The sequence below is a fragment of the Peromyscus californicus genome, unplaced genomic scaffold (assembly GCF_007827085.1).
Source record: "Peromyscus californicus insignis strain IS unplaced genomic scaffold, ASM782708v3 Scaffold_11__1_contigs__length_118956290, whole genome shotgun sequence".
NCBI lineage: Eukaryota > Metazoa > Chordata > Mammalia > Rodentia > Cricetidae > Peromyscus > Peromyscus californicus.
Window position 1 is genome coordinate 1,502,351 of NW_026294402.1, and position 17,880 is coordinate 1,520,230.

General features: G+C 38.7%; 2 protein-coding genes across 5 annotated transcripts in view; one reads left to right on the top strand and one right to left on the bottom strand.

Annotated features, from left to right (window-relative positions):
- Nucleotides 1–660: 660 nt before the first annotated feature.
- Nucleotides 661–12,783, bottom strand: Aasdhppt (aminoadipate-semialdehyde dehydrogenase-phosphopantetheinyl transferase). The gene is made up of 6 exons (XM_052751457.1): nt 12,541–12,783; nt 11,969–12,194; nt 7,168–7,289; nt 6,435–6,596; nt 5,128–5,199; nt 661–2,373 (listed from the first exon to the last, which is right to left on the bottom strand). Exons 1-6 carry the CDS (start codon nt 12,721–12,723, stop codon nt 2,209–2,211), a joined length of 930 nt encoding a protein of 309 aa, XP_052607417.1. The 5' UTR covers nt 12,724–12,783; the 3' UTR covers nt 661–2,208.
- A 119-nt stretch (nt 12,784–12,902) lies between these two features.
- Nucleotides 12,903–17,880, top strand: part of Kbtbd3 (kelch repeat and BTB domain containing 3) — a 31,494-nt gene continuing 26,516 nt past the window's right edge. For 2 of the 4 annotated variants that reach the window (XM_052751446.1, XM_052751423.1), the window contains exon 1: nt 12,903–13,155. The gene's annotated coding sequence lies outside the window, so the exon portion shown is untranslated. Of the gene's footprint in view, nt 13,156–13,209; nt 13,324–17,880 lie in introns of those variants that run through there. The other 2 variants (XM_052751440.1, XM_052751432.1) reach the window with 2 other exon arrangements.

Genomic DNA, 17,880 nt, shown 5'->3' on the forward strand with positions numbered 1-17,880 from the left:
CATCATTACATGTTGTTTTTCATCATGGTGGCTGGCAGTGTCTCTCTGACTCAGTCTTCCACTTTTTAGCTCTATTCTCCTCCTTGTCCCGCCTTTACTTCCTGCCTGGCCTCGGGCCAATCAGTGATTTATTTATTGACCAATCAGTAATACATTTGACATACAGACCATCCCACAGCACTTCCCCTTTTCTTTTCTTAAAAAGGAAGGTTTTAACCTTTACACATCTCCAAAGTCAGCTTGGTTATTTGGGAATTTGGGCGTAGCTTCTCAAGTCTCTGTGTTTATTTGGTCGGGTCTGAATGGCTGTGGGACTGGCGGATGTCAGAGATTTGTCCTGACTGTGGGCCAGTCAGGAAAACTCAAGCTACAGATGTTAACTGAGGTTATATGTCACAGAAAGGAGTACATGCAGGCAAAGGAAGAGAACACAGGAGAGAGGCAAATAATCCTCAGGTTCACAGTGAAGGAGATACCACGATTCTGCTGCACACCAGCCACAGAAGGCAAAATGACCAGACAATAAAGCTGTTTGTTCAAGAACCATTATTTAAGATAGATTAAACTGATAGTATTATTGCTAACTGCACAGTTACACAGAGGTTAATCATGTATCTAGCTAGGCCAATTATTATCACTAATGGCACACTGTCAAGCCTGTACAAGTCCATAATTATTATCATTTTATTATAAGACAAATGATTTTTCATTTCAGTATTACACTCATGCAGGGGATAACAATACTTCATCTACTAGAAACACTACAATGTTTTCTATGCTTTGTAAAATTAAGCATGCTCAATAAAATAAAATAAAAACACTTTTACTGAGCAATTTTATACAACTTACACACAATTTTTAATGTTAGTAATAAGAACAACGACATTATTCTACTTAATATTTAACAGTAATAAGACTAACTCCTGAAGACATGCACTACTACAACCATATAGTAGATTCTCTCATCAATATGATGGTTTTGGCATCTTAATATATTATGTTCACACTGTAAGTCTATTTAGTAAATAAAAACAGATGAAGATGAACAAGAGGTTTATAAAAAGGAAATACAAATAACCAGTAACAATGGCATATCAAGCTCATCTGTAATGAAACAAATGCAAACTTAAAATATGGTACCACTTTTCAGTTATACAGACCAATAGAAGGAAAGAACAACAAAAAACCTATCCAATCTTCAGAGAATAAAATCAAGGCAATACGTATAGTTGACTAGAGGGTACACAGATGGTGGTGCTCACACATGACTAACTGAAGTATGAACTGTAGTTTTTCAAGAGCAATGATAATACATACCAAAGTTGTTTAACCCCTTTGACCAGTCACTCCATTTCTAAAACCTGTCTGCAAGACACAATTAAGCATGTCTCTCAAAATGCTTTTACTGTACTGTTGCTTACATTAATAATGACATAATTAAAACTACTAAAAGGCAAGTGAGTACACTATGGTACATCTTCCTCAAGCCCAGTAGTGTTACCTCAATGAAATTCTCCCAGCAGGGCTTAGCTTTTCCTTTCACTGGTCTGTTTTTGACAGTGGTAAAACATGTCAGACACATCTGAGTTCATGGAATCTTTAGGTGGGGGGAGGCAGCGGGCTACTCACTGATAAAACAAATATCACAACTGTATAAAGATATAAACCTGGAAGCTCCAGCAACAGTTTGTTACTGCAGCTAAGGCAATGTGAGTATTGTAATGCTAATGACAAATTAAACCTTACAATATGTGCCACACAGACATCATAAGAGGCAATATCTTAGAACCACTAAGTTTATGCATCAACAAGTTATGAAGAGCATAGGTATTTTCTTCAAAACATATGTTATCATTTAAAAAAAAGTTAATATGGATTCATTTGCAACAAAAGTTTCTGGAATGATAACTCAAGTTTTAGGATAATTCTGTGAAAATGCTTGCCTTCAGCATGTTTATACTGTACTTTTTTTCTTTCTATAAAGCATATGTATCACTGGAAGATTTTGTCATCATTTTTGTCAATTACAATTCTGGACAGGAAGAAGTAAACATATTCAAAGAAGCCACTGAACTGGAAGTCTGCTCTTAAAAAGCATTTGGGTCTTAAAAATAATTTGATAAATAAAATTTGAGCACATCCAGCATTTTAGTTTAGAGAACACAGAAGATTGCCCTTTTCATTTCTTTTCCTTACTCAGGGAATCTATCATGACTTGGTACCATTTCGTATTAGAATTTCTTCTGTGAAGCAAAAACAGTCCCAAAATGAAGGATCCTCGGGTGTCATAGGAATAGCAGATGCTATCAAATCATTAAAGTTAAGAATGGTAAACTGCCTCTGCGATGGTTTAGAGTCATCCTGATATGAAACCTAAGAGAAAAAAAAAACAAAACCAGATTGCTTTGTTTTTATTTATACCCCATATTAACCATATGATCAGTTTTATAATTATGAAATAATCCCAGTTCTTTAGTATTAAATTAAGGCTTAGTAAAATTTCTACAATAGTGTTTTTACTTCTTATACTATAGTTATCAATTTAAAAAGTGAAATATAAACATGTTTCTCAAGTTATGTATGGCCACCAACTGTAGCATTTGCTTAAAACAGACTTTTTTTTTTTTTTGGTTTTTCGAGACAGGGTTTCTCTGTGTAGCTTTGCGCCTTTTTCCTGGAACTCACTTGGTAGCCCAGGCTGGCCTCGAACTCACAGAGATCCGCCTGGCTCTGCCTCCCGAGTGCTGGGATTAAAGGCGTGCGCCACCACCGCCCGGCAAAACAGACTTAATGAGAACTCATATGCAGAAAGTCCGACTCAGTATACATACATATAAGGAATCTGAAGAGCTGTAATTTCAGCAAGCAGAAGTGGGCCACAGGCAAAATTTTTGAAACACTACTGAAGTGTGTGCCTGCTAGAATAGATCTGCTGTAACTATATAGGGATGACACTCATTCAAGAAATTATTACTGAGTACCAACAAGGCACCTGACTTCATGTGACAAGACAATTGATACACATAAAAACATTGTATAAAATTACCTTCAGGCTGTATGTAGGTGGTATATATGAAATCATAAATGAAGTCCATGTTTAAAATTGGGCCCCATCTCCAAAATGCCATTATGTATAAATAAATACGTAAAATATTCCAAAATCTGAATTCCAAAACACCTTCATCCCAAAGCATTTCAGATGAGGGCTAAGCAATTTATATTAAATAATACTTGAACTTTATACACTACTTTATTAAAGTTCAGTAGTTATTTATATGGTTTCTACACCATTATAATATTGTCATCTCAATTTTACAGATGAGAAATTGAGGCTCAGGAAGATCATTTGCATAAGCTGACCATACAAGTTAAAAAGTACACTTAGACTTAGAACCTAGTTTTCCCACTATGCACTGCTGCAGTAGGCTCTACTCAAAGAAGCAGAAGTATTGAAAGCACAAACATTTAACCAATGGTGCAAGAGTGGAACAACAGTTATGGTAGTAACCAACCACTTTCTTAGTGGATATGGGGCCTGCTCCATAGGAGGAATTTCACACCTGGTAATATAAAACTGGGTCAAAAGCTCATGACTGGGGATAGCACAGGCCCTAAGAGAGGAACTTACAATTGTTATGTTAAACTGTCACATAGTCAAATTGCCTTCTACTACTTTAATATCCATAGATCTGTGTTGCTTTCCCCTTTGGTCAAAGGAGCTTCTTTCTGTAATGCGTAACAGTTAACCAACAGACTCATAGCTCGTCATGTCCCAAACATAATAACAGTGAGTGCTCAGCTGTGGATGAAGCGTTTATAATAACCTCCCCTCATCTAAGACTCAGGGAACATAAAAAATTTACAAGCTGGCACATGAAGAAGAAAGCTGTGAAATGCTGACTTCTGGACATGGCACGGTATTTGCACACATCAATTCATAAGACCTGCACAAAATCAAGCACTTCAAAATTCTTACATGAGTAAGATAAGGGACACCCAACCCTTACTGGGAGAGTTAGCCAATCTACTTTGGGGATATGGCTGCCAGTAAAATAGTTCATGACTCAGTGGATGTCCCTATATCCATGTCCATATGAGCAGCACTGACTGGACTTGAGGTTATCAATAAAAACAAAAACCCTAGGTTAAAACACATGAAGTTGGGAAAGAGGCAGAGTAAAGGACTACCGGGAGAATTAGAGGTAATAAATCGATATGATCAAAATATATCCTATATATATTTAACATTTTCAAAGAATAAATATATTATTAAAATAAAGAACAATAAAAATGTACCCCCCCAAAAAAGAGATTCAGAGGGAGCATGAAGCTGAGACTTGAGAGTAAGAGGAATAACCCAAATCATACTATATTTCATTGAGTTTCAATTCTAACATGCTAATCTTCTTAAGAAAACAGACTAAAACAAACTTCCATACTTATTTATAAAAGAAATGGTCTGTGGCCTACGTTATTTTTCTAGAAGTAATAATGAAGGTATGTGTGTGCACATAATATACATATCTTCTCAAACGTGTTTCCTAAAAACAAAGGCATAAATTTTACCACACAGAACTACAGCTATACATAGATTATGACTCTTAGTGTTTTCCTACACTTACTAGATAACAACATTAGAAATATAAACAGATTAAGATTAAAAGAACAGAAGTGGGACCACAAAGTCTCACATAAACTCTGGGAACAGTTTAATACTAGGAATAAGTTTAATTTGTAAGGTGATTCCAATGTTCAACTTGGTGCCCTTTATATTCAATACAGCCCCAATTTGCCAAGAAATAAATTCCTGTTATGATTAAGATAGTGACGATACTGAATTTCTATTGGAAATTTGACAGTTCTATCAAAATTTTCCTTAGCAATGTTTAAGGGTATCTAAATATAAAGGTGTATGTGTATGTGTGTAATACCTAATAATTTTATAAGCGTTGATAATAAAAAACCTTGTAAACTATAAGCTCACAAAACAAACAAAAACCCATCAAGACCTCTGACCCCCTAACCTAATGCAAGGTAAACTATAATTTTCATCAATAAAAACAAAAACATCATTGATTCATTCTTACTTTTTAGAAAGATTTAAAAAAAGAAATCATAAAATCGTACATTTTGTCGTCTAGATCCATCAGGTCTCCTAACAGCCACTGCAACAAAATGGTGCTCATCTATTTTGCTTTCCTAAAAATATAAATGATAAATGCAGATTATAAAACATAAATTTCAGATTTTACATTTTTAAATCTCATTTACTTTTTACACCCTCTACATTCCCTCCCTTTTCCTTCTCTCTCTCTCTCTGTCTGTCTCTCTCTCTCTCTCTCTCACACACACACACACACACACACACACACAGCTCTTGGAATCATGTAACATGTAAGGAGGATTAGGTATTTTATTGACTAACAATGCATATGCCTTGTTAATCTCTATTACAAGTGTGCTGGCTAGTTTTGTCAACTTGACACAAGCTAGAGTCATCAGAGTGGAAGGAACTCCTCAATTGAGAAAAAGCCTCCATAAGATTGAGCTATAGGCAAGCCTGTAGGACACTTTCTTTTTTTTTTTTTTTTTTTTTTTTTTTTTTTTGGTTTTTCGAGACAGGGTTTCTCTGTGTAGCTTTGCGCCTTTCCTGGAACTCACTTGGTAGTCCAGGCTGGCCTCGAACTCACAGAGATCCGCCTGGCTCTGCCTCCCGAGTGCTGGGATTAAAGGCGTGCGCCACCACCACCCGGCCACTTTCTTAATTAATGATTGATATAAGAGGGCCCAGCACATTGTGGGTGGTGCCATCCCTGGGCTAGTGGCTCTGGGTTCTTTAAAAAATCAGACTGAGCAAGCCATGGGGAGCAAGCCAGTAAGCAGCATCCCCAACATGACCTCTGTATTAGCTCTTGCCTCCAGGTTCCAGCTCTGCTTGAATCCCTATCCTGACTTCTTTTAGTGATGGACTAAGACGTGGAAGTATAAGCCAAATAAATAAACCCTTCTCCCCCCAACTTTTGGTAATGCTGTTTCATCATAGCAATAGTAACCCTAACTAGGATAAACAGTAACATTTTAAAACACAATCCCCAACCCCTCTTATTAATACAATGATACTCTATTTTGGATTGAAGAATTTTTATATTTTTCTAAGACATGGTCTCACCATGTAACTGGGTGGCCTGTACACGAGGCTGGCCTCCCATTCACAGAGATCCTGAATGCTAAGATTAAAGGCACAACTAGGCCTTGCTAGGACTGAAGAGTTTTAATGAATAGATTTCATTTATGCACTTTGAACCTATTCAAGCTCATGACAGACATGTACTCATAACTGTTGACATTCTCCTTGTAAATTTCAAGAACATCCTAGATTACTCACATATGTAAAAATGCAGTCTTAGCTATAATAATTACAATAAATTTCTTACCTCAAAAGCCCATTCTTTTTCTTCTTCCCCATCTAAGAACAAACGTGTTTCCTTATAAACCTGGCCTATATCCAAGTTTAATGGAGATATATCAAATTCAAGCCGCTGCATTTCAAATCCCAATCCAACACCAATGGCTTTTATGAAGCTTTCTTTCAGTGCCTACAAGAAAAAGAGAGATTTTTCTCTTAAAGTATTCAATAGCTAAAACTTTTCATAACATTTACAGAAATAATACATTTCCATTTCTAATTATGTTTTTGTAATTTTTTTTCTTTGCTTTGTTCATTATAATCGCATTGGAAACAAATCATGCCAGTAGTATTCAGGTAAATCATTTTAAGATTCTCAAGTGTAAACTGTAATGACCAAACAGTGCCACCTGCAATAGGTTGTTAAGAGAATTAACTAAATTACAGAGACATTGAAGTGACACTGTCTGTTAAATAAGGATCATGTGTACAGAACACATTATCATAAATAATAAATAAAACTTTAGTTTTAAAAACAAGCCACCTTCTAATTAAATATTACAGTTAAAATTTCTCAAAATAAATACCATATTAATGTAATATAGATAATAAAAAAAAATTCCAAAGTTCTTAAGGAATTTGTCCATTTTTATCAAGCTTTGCATAGTATTATCAGGAAACCAAGTCTTTCACTCTTATTTCTAGTGAAGACAATAAAATAATTATACATTATTACTGTCAAAACTACAAAGAAATTATACCCAATGCCGGTAAAACATATCCAGCTGAGTCCATTCATCATTAAAACTTCTGATTGTTTCCCACTCCTTGTTGGTAAACTTTCTTTTCATAATATGAAAGAATTCTGGAATTGAACCACGACCTGTCAAATCAGAGAATATAGAATTAAAAAGTTACACTATTTAAAAGGAAAATAAAAACAGAATTTAAAAAGCTGTTGAAGACCACACAAACAAGAAAGTCAATTTATACAGAAAATAATCCTAAATGAGGGCTGGGATGTAGCTCCATGGTAGACTGTTTGCCTAGCATGTGTAAGGCCCTGAATGGAATGCCTATTACTATAAACAAACAAAAACAATAAAAGAAATATGCTTACATAAAATATGAGCATATCAAAATTAGCTAGGAATTAAAAAGAAAAACTCACTATGACAAGCATGAGTTAACCTAGAAGCAGCTGAATAGGAATTCATGCAATTTGGTTTTAAATTTTGACCCTACCACATTACTGGGGGGAAAAGAAAATAACTGTTTTTTAACAGTTTGTAACTAGAAGGCAGTTAAACAATGCATACTGTTTATCTGAAGTTACTACTGAGAAAACAAAAATCAATATATACATATAGAGACACTCAAGTGGTAGAAGTGGGAACATCTGGAACAAAATACACTATCTTCCTTTGTATGACTTAGAACTCGTGCAGTAAGCAAATACCTCTCCCATAGTGAGTCAGGGAAGAAAACACTACAGCTTCCACTTCCATAAGTCAAGTCTTCAAAATAGGTTCTTTTTGCTTATCCCAGAAATATGTGGTACTTGAGATTGCAACAACAATTCTCATTCATTTTCAAGTATATTATAATGTGATCTTAGGAGTCCTATAACAAGAGAATATTACCATTTGGGGACATGGATGAATTGTTTCAGTGATCTAAAGCTCATTTTCAATTTACTGAGAATTAGTGGAGCATTTCAATAAAAACTCTTTCATTTACTGTTTCTGGCATGTACTAGCTTGATAAATAACACCCCAGAGAAAGCCTTTTAAAAAGTTAAGGAGCTGAGGAGATGGCTCGATGGGTAGCTTGCTGAGCCAGCATAGGGACCTGAGCTTAGATCCTCAGCCACTGTAAAAGCAGGCAGGTATAGCAGCGGCCAGTGTCTGCAAGGGGACTTGTCAGGGTAGGGGTGGGAAGAGAAGCTGATCCCAGGAGTTCACTAACCAGTATCCGGGTTTATTGAGAGACTACGTCAAAAAACATTAAGGTAGGTGGAAAGTGACAGAAGAACAGACCTGATGGCAACCTCTGGCCTCCAAATTCACACACCCATACCACCAACACCCACAAAAGTCAAAAGATAAACTGTGGTTTTTGAATGGACTCTGGCATAAGTAGCATATATAAAATCAAGAGGAGGAACATTTTAACTTGGATTTGGAATATTTCATACTTTGTATGAAACTGTAGATTTAAAGGAGTAATAAAACTCAAATTTAAGATGAACCTGTTTTTACCTACTGTGTCATTTTGTCTGTTTTTTTTTGTTGCTGTTCTTTTCTACTTATAACCTACAAGAACTCAATTTTTACCTAAGTATAAGGTAATCAAAGAAAAAAATAGTATATTTATAAAAAAACAATTAACATAAAAGGCAGTCAAGCAATCATATAATTCATTACTTATGGCTGAAAAAATACTAATGAGTACTCTTTCCTATACATTAAAGCACAAAATAAATAGCAATGGGGAAATGCCATAAATATTCAACTGAATGACAACAGCACCACCCTGTGGTTTTATGGGGGAAGGCACTCTAGCCAAATACTCTATTTTATTCCACTTTACACAGGAAATTAGAAGAAAAGCTTTTAGAAAATCCTAGTAGAAAAACAAATTCATCCCTCAAAATATCAGCATAATTACTAGGCATGCACACAGGCAAATTCTTAAAACTACTTGTATATACTGATGTCTACTACAATCTATTTAATCATCCTACTAAATATTAAGAACATAGGTATACATATGTAGGAAAGGTGAAAGACTAGAAAATACATGAACTACTAGTTACGTTTAGAAAAACTTGATCCTTCTTAAGAGTTTAGTTATTAAAGAATGTCAGTTACTAATTTGTTCTAAAAAATCAAGATCACACAACTTGCAAAGTTTGTTTTAAACATAATAACCCCAAACAAAAATCATCCACAACCCTTAGCTACTATTCTAGGCATATGAAAAAAACACTCTAATACTAGAACCTCAAAGCCCAACTACATCATTCTAAAACAAACTCCAGTACTCATGTATTATAATAGCATCTCAGTTAAAACTCACCATTCAGCTGTGAAGAAAGCTGAATTGGTAAAGTGCATGCCATGAAAACATGTAAAACTGAGTTCAGTCATTAGAATCCACGTGAAAATGCTAAGTGTGGCTATATAGCCTGGAATACCAGCGTTGAGGAGGAGGAACCCTAAGGCTCACATTGGCTAACCAATCTAGTTTAATTGATGAGCTACAGGTTTAAAAGAGTCTGTTTCAAGGAGATAGTTGGCATTTCCAAGAATAACATCTGCTGTGGGTTGTCGTCTGGCTTCCATACATATTATTGGCACCGCGAGCACACATACAAAAACTAAAACAATAAAAGCATTCATTCCTCTCAAAGACTATAGAAGTTATTCAGGGAGGGTGGTGTTAATAAAGAGTTAAGCAAGGTCAAACTGAAGACAATAAAAGACCAGTGTGGACAGAAAACAATGATCAAGAGCTAAAACAAGAAAAGAGCTAAAAAGAAATGATAAACAGTAGATGCCTGAGAATAGAAAGCAGAAAAGAACAAGATAATAGGGTTATGGTCAGGAGTTTGAATTCTATTATATATGTGTAATGAGAAATTATTTCACAATTTTAAAACTGGTGTCCATATCTCAAAAAGATCACTCAGCATCTGGAGAACCTTTAGGAAGGTGTAACAATACCAAAGAAAAAAGGGTGTGGCAGGAGACAAGAAACAGGCTCTGTGACTCTTTAGTAATATCCAGGCGTAGTTTATACCAACTACACTTAATTTATACTTATAATGCAATAGCTCCTTTAGAGATCAATTCCATAACAAAGTCTATTTTGGGGTGTGTGTCAGTAAAGGTCTTGCAATTTAGTTCAGGATAGACTTGAACTCATGATTGGTCTGATTCTACCCACAGAGTGCTAGGAATACAGATGTGTGTCAGTAAAACTAGCAAGTCATTTTAAATTACTTGAATTAATTAAAATTAGAATTGCTTCTCAAAATACTTTTAAGTTATTTTTATTGTGCCAATTAACATCCAAAATATTTTAATAGAAATACATACATGAAAATGAAAACCATGCAAATAGAATGCTTACTTCTTCCCCAACTTAAATATTAATTTTTATACTGATCATGCTTATTTTCCAAATACTGTTAACTCATAAAACTATCTTCTTTACATCTGAAACTCAACATCTTTAATAGTAAATGAAAATTAGGAAATGAAGGACAAACTGTGATCAGGAAAACAACATTCTCCCCCAAGCATTAGGAATTTACAATATCAGCAACTTGTGCTAGGATCCCAAGCCACAATCTATTTAGGAAATGAGCTGTACTTAGCCAACACAGGTAATAAGGAAAATGATTCCCCACATTCCTACCTGATATTTCTTATGGACACAAGTTGTGGATAAGATAATTGTCTCTTCCAATATGATAATGGCACTCCTCGAAGGCGACCATGTCTGAAGAGTTAACAATGCTTGGTACAGAGTAGTTTCCCCCTTCTATCCAACACTACACCTTCCATCTTTCATCAAGACTGAAGAACATTCCTTGATCAACTGCTTCACTTATCTTGGTCTAATAAATTGCCAGTGAAGCAAACTGGTGTCTATTTCTAATCTTCACTAAGAGAAGATGATGCATCCAGTCACAACTGGAAAATTAGTGAGATGGTGATACTAGTCCCAACTAAATGTAACTCTTCCTTTGTGGGCATATAAGCTTTGAGTCAATGAAACTATAAAAGGGAAGGAAAAGGCTTTAATCAAAATTGCTGGGGGAGGGGGGTCAAAAGATTTAATAAAGCAATAACAAGAAACAGAATCTTCAATTTCCACTCAACCACCTTGCCACCATTAAAAACTTCAATCAGTAATGGCTTATTCAGTATTGACCACAGTCAACACTGCTGGTTATAAAATTTGTTTATTTCCAGGCAGACACTGTCTAGTCATGTTGTCTTTCTTCTAAGTGTCAACGGCCTCTCTACTTACTTCTAGTTACATGAAAAGCTCCTGTTAAGATTCCTCAGAGCTATAAACCCATGTGGCCTATTCCCTACTATCATCCTGACTCCTCTGCAGTAGCAGTTATTTTAGAGTAAGCCTTCTATAATACCAGGTCATATTCTTGGAGCTGTGTTTCAATAATGTTTGTTACCTTCAAAATTCATGTTGAAATTTAATTGCCAATACAAAAGTATTGCAAGGCCAGAACAATGAGCCTAATCAGCCTCGGGTATTCTGCAACAGCAAAAAAAGAAAAAATACCAAGAAAAATTTATGTGCCTATCTATAGAGAAACTGTAGCTAAGGAGATTAAAACAGTGCAGTAACTATCTGTAGATAAGGGTTAATGTTAAAGGAAATACATTCTTTTCAGTTAGATGCTTTGTCAGGTAAATTAAGTATGGCAAGTGTCTATATTTTTAAGTCTCCTGGTCTACAACTGTCTAATAGTTAAGATCTGAGACATAACACACTTAACTACTAATCATAAAAATGAACCATTACCTGGAAAACTAGTCTTCATTATATCAATGCCAACTTGTAGCTCAGGTTCTGCAGCAAGAACTGCATAGTCTCCTTGATGAGAGATGTTAAAGTTGAAATTGGGATAGGGATTCAATGAGTCTTTTGCAAGAACCGGCTTTCCTTTTGAAGTTCTTTGCAGACGAATATGATCCCAAGGGATATTCAATTTCTCTGCAACTAATTTCCTTATCATCAGACGACCAGCCTGTTAAGACACACAAAACATACAGTACATACTATTCGCATAAACACACTGCTTACAAAGTATATTTTGTAACGTCCAAACTTTTAACTTTTAAAGCATATTCGTTACTAAACAAACGATTTCTACACAGGCCCTGCCTCCAGTTTTAGGTGAAAGAGCCTCTATAGGCAACCTCACCGGGGAGGGGCTAGTTGTGAGAGCCCCAGGCCTTAGAGGATACAAAGGCGGAAGCAGGTAGGGCACGCCAGAACCCCAACCGGGCCGGCGACTCCGTGCCGCCACGCCGCAGGCGCGTGTGGTGCTCCGCCGCCCAGCCCGCCTCCCGAAAGCCGCAGGCCGTGAGTACCATGGCCGCCTTGGCGTCGCGGGCAAACACGAACTGGCCGATGCGCTCCTTCTCCTCAGGCTGGATCGACCGCACCGCCAGCAGCCATTCGGCTCGACTCGGCAGCCAGGTGCCGCAGGAGAAGGCCCAGCGAACGCCCTCCATGGACGGCACCATACACAGTCTCTTAGCCGGGAACACCATGCGCCTCAAACAGACCGCAGCTCTTCAGGCAGGCCCGACCGTAGCCACGCCCCCTTCCCCGAGAGTCTGCGCGAACTGGGCTCCACCCCCTTTCAAGCGTCGGCACAAAGAAGTCGGGCGTCTGCTTGTGACGTAGAACAGACTCCACCCCTACACGGTTGCGCGGGAGGCGTGGCATGGTGATGCCCCGCCCCCAACCCAGAGGAGGATAGGGCTGCTGGGGGAGAAAGTGGAGAGAGTCAGAGCTCTGCGGCACTGGGTGACGTCTTGTGACCATGGCTCTGGAGCCTCGGAAAGGGCGGGACTACGGTTTCTCAGAACCGTTAGGCCACTCACAGTGGAGGAAGCGCTAACGGGACAGTCGCACAAGCCAACCGCAGCCGGAGCTCTGCAGGTGGACCTGGGTGGAGACTTCGCGCACTGCAGTTGCAGGTGGGTGAGCTACGGGGTCTGAGGGAAGAAGGCAGTAGAGTCTTCTGCCGAGGGCAAGGCGCTTGTGACCCTTGGCTTCCGTGCAGCCCGTGGGCTCTTTGGAGAGGGAGGGTCCGCAGTGAGGAGCCTGCTGCCACCGGAGTTGTGCATCATCACGGCGGCACGGAGGTGACTCTTCCCTGCCATTTGCAGAACTACCCTCCCTGTACCTCCCTGCTTACCCCGAGCCGTCTCGGTAAAGGGCCTTCTATGTTCAGCCGAGCCCTGCAAGGGTTCAAGGCACGGCTTCCGCGCACCTTTAGGCCCCATGCTGTTCTCAGACTTCGGCAAAGTCACACCAGTGCATTTCTGTGTACTTGGTTGCTATTGTAGATGGATGTTGGCGGCTCTTCTGTGAACATCCACTTGAGCAAAGTCTTGGCCGAGTTAGAGTCCAGGGAAAAGTTGGTTTCTGCGGATGAATATAGATTCCGCACTTTTTAGCCTGTCCCCTTCTTAAGGCTGCCAGGAAGGATCTGGAAAGGCCGGCAGTAATCTAATATATACAACCACTGCCCGCCAGTTCTGTACTCCTTAAGATGGCTTTAGTCTGATCCTTATTTGTTCCCATTAACATTTTTGTGATATGACATGCCCCCTCGAGTCTTATGCGGGTACTTGGAATTTTTGAGTATGTGCTTACATACAGACAATACTATCTTGATATAACGTCTTGCCTGTTAAAAGCGTGAGTGAGGTGCTATTTAAGATTTGAAGATTGCAGAGAGTTCACAATGTGACAGGGTGTCTGCAGCACACATAAAAAGCTACAGTAAACAAAGTGAGGATGAATAAAGTAAGCAAGTATTAATGCCCATATCAGTAAATATAATAATTCAGGTTTCTGCTTTACATCTTATGTAATTAAGCATCCTGTTACAGTGTCTCCTTCCCCGTGTGTTTAATGATTAGTGTGATGACACGTGCCAGGGCAGCTTGAGTAAGGCAGAAGAAGAGCATGACTAGGTTCATGATGAACCAAAGAGTATTGTCAAACATGTTTTCCTTGATAAGGAGAAGAAAAATACAGAGGTGGTTATAGGAGAATAAGAAGTCAAGGGGTGGAGATATTTTGTTTGTTTTGGTGTGTATTTAAAGATGAAGAGTTCTAGAATTTGCATGCTATAGAAAGTGTCTAGCAGAGAAGGAAAAATTGTGTGTGTGCCAGAGAGCAAGAGGTCTGATCACCATTCTGGCAGTCACTCCAGAGTGGTGGATAGTATTGCTTTTAGCCATGTCCCTGAGCTAGAGATGCAGCTTAATATTAAAACTTCTAGCTATTTGTTGTCATGCATTTTTAGAATAGTGCCTTCTACAATAATAGCTTCTCTGTAAATATTCTAACAAATAACCTTCCTTCAACTTATCTGTCACATATGAGCTAGAAATATATTCTAAGAACGGAAATAACATCAAAACACTGCCATGTTTGAAGTTAGTGGTTCCTTTACCTGCTTTGTGCATCTCTGTCTCCTGGGAACTGTACTAGCCACCTGTAATTTTCTAAAACTGAAGGCTTTGTTTTTCACCTGAGGGCTTTATATATTTCCCCCCACCAATGATTTACCTTCTCATCATTTATGTCTTAACAAACACATCCTCAAAAAGGCTGTAGTATTGTAGTTAATGACAGCAAGAGCTCCAAAGTCAGACTATCTGGGTTTACTTTCCAGTTCCCCAATTACTCACTATATGTGACTTAAATTAGTACTTAAATTAGCAAAACTTCATTTTCCCCATCTATAAAATAAGAGATAATAATAGTATTTGCTTTTTATACGTAGCTAGAGAAGTTAAAGAGGATATAAGGCATGCAGGACAAGTAGCAGCACATCCTCACTGGATGATAAACACAAAAAGAAAGAAAATGCAGGAAGTATAGTTGTATGTATGCCGTATTCTCCAAAACAGCTCTAGTTCCTACTCAGTACTTGTGATGGCTATTCCTGGTTGTCAGCTTGACTATCTGGAATGAACTACAATCCAGAAATGGAGGGCACACCTGTGAGAGATTATCTGCTTGATTTGAAGTGGGTAAATCAACTTCTAGTCAGAATGTTTGAGACAGAAAGATACACACCTTTGATCTGGATATTGAGTCAGGAAGACTTATGCCTTTAATCTAAATCTTAAGGTGGGAAGACATATCTTTAATATGGTCCATACCTTCTTCTGGAAGTCATATAAGAACACAGAAGAAGAAAGCTTTTGCTCTTTCCCCACTTGCCCTCATCTTACTAGCGCATCCATTCTTTCACTGTCATTGAAGCTTAGTTCTTTGGGGTTCCAGCATATACAGAAGACTAGCTGAGACCTCCAGTTTGTGGGATTGAGGTTTCTTGGACTTTCCATTCACAGCTAGCCATTGTTGGATTAGCAGGACTGCAGCCTAGAAATCATTCCAATAAATCACATATATATATATGTATATATATATATATATATATAGAGAGAGAGAGAGAGAGATTATTCTCTAAGTTCTGTGACTCTAGAGAACCATGACCAATACCGTACTTTTGTATAACTAATGTCTATAATAAACTCCATATTTAGAGATCAGTGACTGGAGGCTATAGTGAAACAAAGCCCAGATGAGGTCGAACCCAGCCCAGCCTTATTTTAATTTACTTTTTTCAGGTAGCACGTGCTTTTATGTCATTGCTTTATAACAAGAATTTGTTGTTAAGCCTAACTCTTGAGATTTTAAGTTTTTAAACTAATTTTTATAATTTCAATATAGTCTGTGTTTGAAAGTTACTTCCATGAACACTTAGTATATGTGTTCTTCTGCATAGTAGTAATAAAGAAATAGCACAGATGGAGTGTATGAATTTAGAATCTGGCTTAAGAGGCAGCATAGAGCAGATTACTCCTATGATCCCTATACATAAGAGGTTGAGGTAAAGGATTGCCATAAAGATTAGCCTGCTATATATAGTAAATTCTTCCAGATGCCTCTGGCTGTTCTCTCTCTCATATCTACAATAAAAACCATAACCATGTTGTAGAGCAGTAAAGTTGGTAGTTTTTTTTTGGTTTTTTTTTTTTCTCTGTACCCCCTCACATGTATCTGGTGCAGAAACGTGGGATATATATGAGTGTTTCACCCCAGGTATAAGCAAGAGAGGAGCAGTAAAGAAACTGCTAACATAACTGCTCTGCAGTGTGGTGAAGGGAAAAGTGGTTTTTTGTTTGTTTGTTTCTTTTTATTCATAAGAGAAAATATTCAGAGGCATCTTCCAGAATCCAAAGCAGAGAGAAAAGAAGAGGAGGGGAGGGGAGGGGAGGGGAGGGGAGGGGGAGGGGGAGGGGGGAGGGGGAGGGGGAGGGGGGGAGGAGGGGGAGAGGAGAGAGGAGAGGAGAGGGGAGAGGAGAGGGAGAGGGAGGGGGAGAGAGGGAGGAGAGGAGAGGGGAGGGGAGGGGAGAGGAGGGGGAGAGGAGAGGAGAGGAGGGGGAGAGAGGGGGAAGAGGGGGAGGGGGGGAGAGGGGGAGGGAGGGGGAGAGAGGGAGGAGGAGAGGAGAGGAGAGGGGAGGGGAGAGGAGGAGAGGAGGGGAGAGGAGAGGAGAGGAGAGGAGAGGAGAGGAGAGGAGAGGAGAGGGAGGAGAGAGTAGACTGAACATGGTCAGCAGCATAGACATGGCCCGGGCTATGTATGAGAAGAAGTGATACTAACTAGCCAGAGATAGAGATTAGAAAGAGCCCAGAATAGTAAAACAGTCAGCTTATAATGATGAAGAATGTAAGCATTATGTCTCAGATGGAAAGGTATCCTGGCAATTGGGCACCAAAGAATACCACAAAATCATAGCATGTAACAAACCTTCCAGAGAGATGTATTGGGAGGGAAGAACCCAGGAGGGTGGCTGCCTCTGCTAGGGCAGGAAAAAAAAAAAAAGTAGAGAACTGACAGAAGTCAGGACTTATATAGAGTTCCTTTGGGGCGGGGGGTTGGTGTGGGGGGTGGACCTTTTCAGGGTGAACCTTTCCAAGGTGTATTGGTGAGATTTCATGTCCAGAGCTTGGGCTTTTTACTCTGTAGGGTGGGGGTTGGGTGCAGCCATTAGGACAATTAGAGTGTTCTGAGGTGGATGGAGCCTGGCAGTTGGAGGTCCTCAGGGAGGGGTCAGTGTCTCAAATGGCTTACAGTCCTGTAGTGGTATTTGCTCAGCCTATGACCTTGGGCTAAAGAGTGGGAAGGAGATGGTGCTTCTTGCCTTTGTTCATGACCTCTTTAAGGAGAAGAGAGAGGCATCACGTGTTTCTTTCTTCCTGTGAACAGAGGGCCAGGTGCTTTGGCACAAGAAAGAACAGAGGATGACTTCAGCTGTTTACTCTGTTCTGTATTCGTGAGTGTATTTTCTCAATTTATATCTTAATAAATCTCTATTATCCATTAAATTGACTCACACGGATTGATCTTAATATGTTCCCCCCTCTTTTTTGTTTGTTATTGATAAACAGTCAGGTTACTGGAAAGAGGAGTGATGTTATCATAGACTACTGTCATTGGATAGGGTCATCATAGACTACTGCCATTGGATAGGTCACTGAAGTCCTGTGGGTAGACTTAATCTTCACCATTGGGTGTAATTGGAGTTGCTGGACTCTCACTCTAGCTGGAACCAGTAATCCGAGGGTAGTGACTGATTACAAGTCTGATTATAAATGTTTTGAATCTATTGTTG

Bases quoted from the DNA above. Each gene is read 5' to 3' on its own strand.
- Aasdhppt (XM_052751457.1), bottom strand. From the start codon at position 12,723: ATGGTGTTCCCGGCTAAGAGACTGTGTATGGTGCCGTCCATGGAGGGC. The intron at 7,290-11,968 runs GTAATGGTTCAT...CTGATTTGACAG, and splicing joins AATGAAGACTAGTTTTCCAG to GTCGTGGTTCAATTCCAGAA. The intron at 2,374-5,127 runs GTACGATTTTAT...TTTTTCTCTTAG, and splicing joins ATGGATCTAGACGACAAAAT to GTTTCATATCAGGATGACTC.